The 4,109-nt window shown below is 35.1% G+C and overlaps 1 protein-coding gene across 2 annotated transcripts in view; it reads left to right on the forward strand.

Annotated features, from left to right (window-relative positions):
- The window catches only part of LOC107550179 (rabphilin-3A), a 27,885-nt gene extending 24,455 nt beyond the window's left edge, over positions 1-3,430 (forward strand). For both annotated transcript variants that reach the window (XM_016231416.1, XM_016231418.1), the window contains exon 16: positions 3,167-3,430. In XM_016231416.1, coding sequence (XP_016086902.1) covers positions 3,167-3,297 — 131 coding nt within the window. In that variant the 3' untranslated portion in view covers positions 3,298-3,430. The remainder of the gene's footprint in view (positions 1-3,166) is intronic.
- The last annotated feature ends 679 nt before the right edge of the window (positions 3,431-4,109 follow it).

Consider the following 4,109-nt stretch of genomic DNA (forward strand, 5'->3'; position numbering starts at 1 on the left):
TTTAAAGGCGATTTTCTCAATATTTAGATTTTTTTTTTGCACCCTCAGATTCCAGATTTTCAAATAGTTGCATCTCTGCTAAATATTGTCCGATCCTAACAAACCATACATCAATGGAAAGCTATTTATTCAGCTTTCAGATGATGTATAAATCTCAATTTTGAAAAATTGACACTTATGACTGGTTTTGTGGTCCAGGGTCACAATTGATCAGGTGAGACAGACTGCTGTTTACATCTGGTATTGAGATGTCTTGTGCAACTTTTCCTAATATGTAATTTTTTGCAGCTTTTACACTACAAATGCAATATAGAGTGCTGCAGTGATGACGTATTTTTGCAGGCCAGATACAGTTCGCATCACCCTGATTCCTTTGATAAAAACTCAATAGCATTTTCCCACTGGCTTTTTCAAATATTGCATAAAATAAGCTCTGTGACCCACAGAAGTGTATGATTTGTGTTTTGTTTATCCCGATAATCTTCACAAATGAACACAATGTTGATGCCGCGGTCGCATGACTTCAGCTTCACCACCATTAAGCTTCCAACAACTCTTTCAGTCCATTTCCCCTGAATGTTTGAGTTAGAATAGTTTGCAAGAGTGTGATTATAAACACATCGAGGCTGTAAAAGCGACTAGTGAGTAGATGAGTTTACTTGTTCGGTGTGATCATGTTTAATGTCCCACGACAACTTCTGTAGTCCCATTTAGACAGTCCTTTTTTAACACACATAAAAGCTTTAAAAGAAATCACGAGGGGGTTTACGGACACATTTTATGTTGTAGAATAGAACGTGCAAATATCCTGAGCTTGTGTTAAACAGACCTTATTTCAGGCATTTAACCAAAAACCCATTCAAAAAAACGTTGACTTCAGGACGATGGAAACAGAAGTGCTAAAATGCCAGCCTGATCTCACGGCAATTCGTACATATTTTAAGAGGTGGCTAATTCGTTCGACCTCACTCGATTTGTGCTAAATCGTACGTATTTTACGAGTTGCACAATTCGTATGAATTTGACCTACACTTAACCCTGCCCCTAAACCTACCCGTCACTGGGGTCTAGACAAATCGTACAAAATTGTACGAATTAGCCACCTTGTAAAATACGTACGAATTGGTCGTGAGATAGCGTTGAAAATGCTCGCTCTGGGTTTTTCCCTACAAAAATACTTCATCCCAGCAGCTCTCTATAGTCACTTTATTTCTAGTCAAAATCTGCTAGGGGTTAATTAAATGAAACAAATCGTGTAAAAATGGCTCATCTTTTCTTGGAAAATTAAATAAAATTTGATCAAACTTTTAAACAACTGATAAGATAGTAATCTACATTTGATAAAAAGTCATTTTCAGCGAGTGAACAACAAATTTATTCTCATGTGCGTGATGTATTAGGTACGTTACGGTCTCTGACAGACAGTAGCGCTGTCAAAAAATTTTTCCGTCACTGGGGTCTAGACAAATCATACAAAATTGTACGAGTGAGGTCATACGAATTAGCCACCTCGTAAAATACGTACGAATTGGTCGTGAGATAGCGTTGAAAATGCTCGCTCTGGGTTTTTCCCTACAAAAATACTTCATCCCAGCAGCTCTCTATAGTCACTTTATTTCTAGTCAAAATCTGCTAGGGGTTAATTAAATGAAACAAATCGTGTAAAAATGGCTCATCTTTTCTTGGAAAATTAAATAAAATTTGATCAAACTTTTAAACAACTGATAAGATAGTAATCTACATTTGATAAAAAGTAATTTTCAGCGAGTGAACAACAAATTTATTCTCATGTGCGTGATGTATTAGGTACGTTACGGTCTCTGACAGACAGTAGCGCTGTCAAAAATTTTTTACATTTCGAATATTCGTCGAATTTAAAATAAAAATCCACATTCGAATGCAAAAACGTTGCATTCGAATTTTAGGTGTGCGTCAGGCAGCCTTATCAGTGGCACACGAAATGCGACGACGATGTAAGTGTCATTGCATTTTAATGTTTTTGTTAGCCTATCCAGTTGAAGCCACTAGATGCGGCGCTGCTACGTTGTTCATTCAAAATATTGCAGAAAAAGAGAACAATCAATGCGGGGAAGATGTTGTTTACGTCAAAACCGAAACCAAGCCGTTCACACAGATCGCATATTTATCGCATTTTCTAGAGGGACATCTATCACCGTTGCACTTGTGTCTCGCAGAGAGCCGCATGTTTAGAAAGCTATGTAAATTAATAAGTTCAACTTTTAAAAAACATGTTTCAAGACTTTATGGCGGTTTTCCCCATCCCACTGCGTCTCATGTTTTTAAATGAAAAAAGTTACTCTTTGTGATTGGTTTTCGGTCCTTTGTATTAAACTATACATGTAATTGTTTAAGCAACTTTATTAATTATATATGGTTTATAAGCATTGTTTAAAACATTATGCAAAGATAGTCGTGTTATTTTATTATGCTTTGAAGAAACGTGCATCATATTTTGCTCGATGCGCCCTCTTGTGGCCTCAGGAGAGAAGCCAACAGCTTTTTCCCCCCCAACTGAAATTATGCTTTTTAAATTCGAATATGGATAATATTTAAGTAAAAAATTCGAATTGAGTTTTTCAGTCATTTTGACAGCCAGACAGCATGTTGAAGGCGCTCAGGCCGCCATTTTTTCTTTATTCTCGGAAAGCAATAATGTAGTCAAAACATCCGGTAGTGTACGTTTTCCAGAAAAGGGACAAATGCATGCTTCTCGTAAATACTAGTACCGTGCTTTGTGCATGTTATTTTTTGACAGACAAAATGCTACATTCAGCTGTCGTAAATTTGTTGACTTTTTTTTTTAACCAGGAAATGAGTTTTGATGCCCAAAGTTGTTTTTATTGTCTCTTAGAACAAAACGATTTTATTTAAACCCATGCAAACGTAGATCTTGCTGTAAACAATAGTGAAAAATCACTTTTTAAAACTCTTGTTCCATTATTACCCCTCTGCAGATGTTGACTCGTTTTGCAATGTCCACTTGTTATACGATTAAAGATGTTGATACTAGGTGGAAATATGGTCTAGATTGTCACTGATTTTCATTTTTCATTCCTCTATTCAGAATAAATGTTTGAGTAAAATATTAAATGTGTATTGTTAATACACATTAAATGTTTTAATACAACTAATATTTCACGATCAGGAGGCTGTCAGCTGGGTATCACTGCCAAAGGTGAGCGTTTGAAGCACTGGTACGAATGCCTCAAGAACAAAGACAAGAAGATCGAGCGCTGGCATACTCTGCTCAACGATAATCCCATCTCCAGCGATTAGGCTCTCAAAGCATTCTGCATGCCCTTAAGTTGTACTCGGCCCATTTTGCAACTCCATTCCCCTCCACTATCTGCACATCTTGGGCTATACCGACCTTGCTCTTGTCTGGTTCACACATGATATGCTTTCAAGATGTCTGGAGCTCTTCTGTTCACTGTGACCCACACAAACGACTATAGATTAGCACTGAAGTGTAAAAGAACTGCACAAATATGTCACGTTCACTAATCTGGCCACAGGAACATTGTGATTTTAAGTTCTAGTTTAAGAACAACTGTAGAAACTCCAAATATTTATCTTAATTGTTGTGGGAATGCGTTAATATCACGTCTCTTAGCAATCTCTCTTATTAAAAAGCATTATGAAAAAAAAGAGGCCGATACAGAAAGTATAAGCCCTATTTCAAGCAGTTTTAACCAGTCTAAGAATGTTTACAGGCCATGTAGAATGTCAGGTAAAATTACTAAATTACGTTTAGCTACGTTTTTCAAATTTACATGAGTCAGTGTTATTTGAGATTCACTGATATACTATTTATATTTTTTGTTAATATTTGTGAATTAGATTTTATTTTTTATATTTTCTGTTTTCACATTAATTTTAGTTAAAATGTTAGTGATTTTGCTGCATTTCTGTCATTTAAAAAAATGTCTATAGTTTAAATTTTTTTATTTTTATGTATTAGTTTTAGTGTTTATTATTTCATTTTTATTTTTTTATATTATTATTATTATATTTTAATTAGAAATGTTGCCTTGGCAACTATCTGAAATGATAGTTTTTATTATATTTTATTTAAAGTTAATGTTTAT

Source organism: Sinocyclocheilus grahami, unplaced genomic scaffold (assembly GCF_001515645.1).
Source record: "Sinocyclocheilus grahami isolate Dianchi unplaced genomic scaffold, SAMN03320097.WGS_v1.1 scaffold390.1, whole genome shotgun sequence".
Classification (NCBI taxonomy): Eukaryota; Metazoa; Chordata; class Actinopteri; order Cypriniformes; family Cyprinidae; genus Sinocyclocheilus; species Sinocyclocheilus grahami.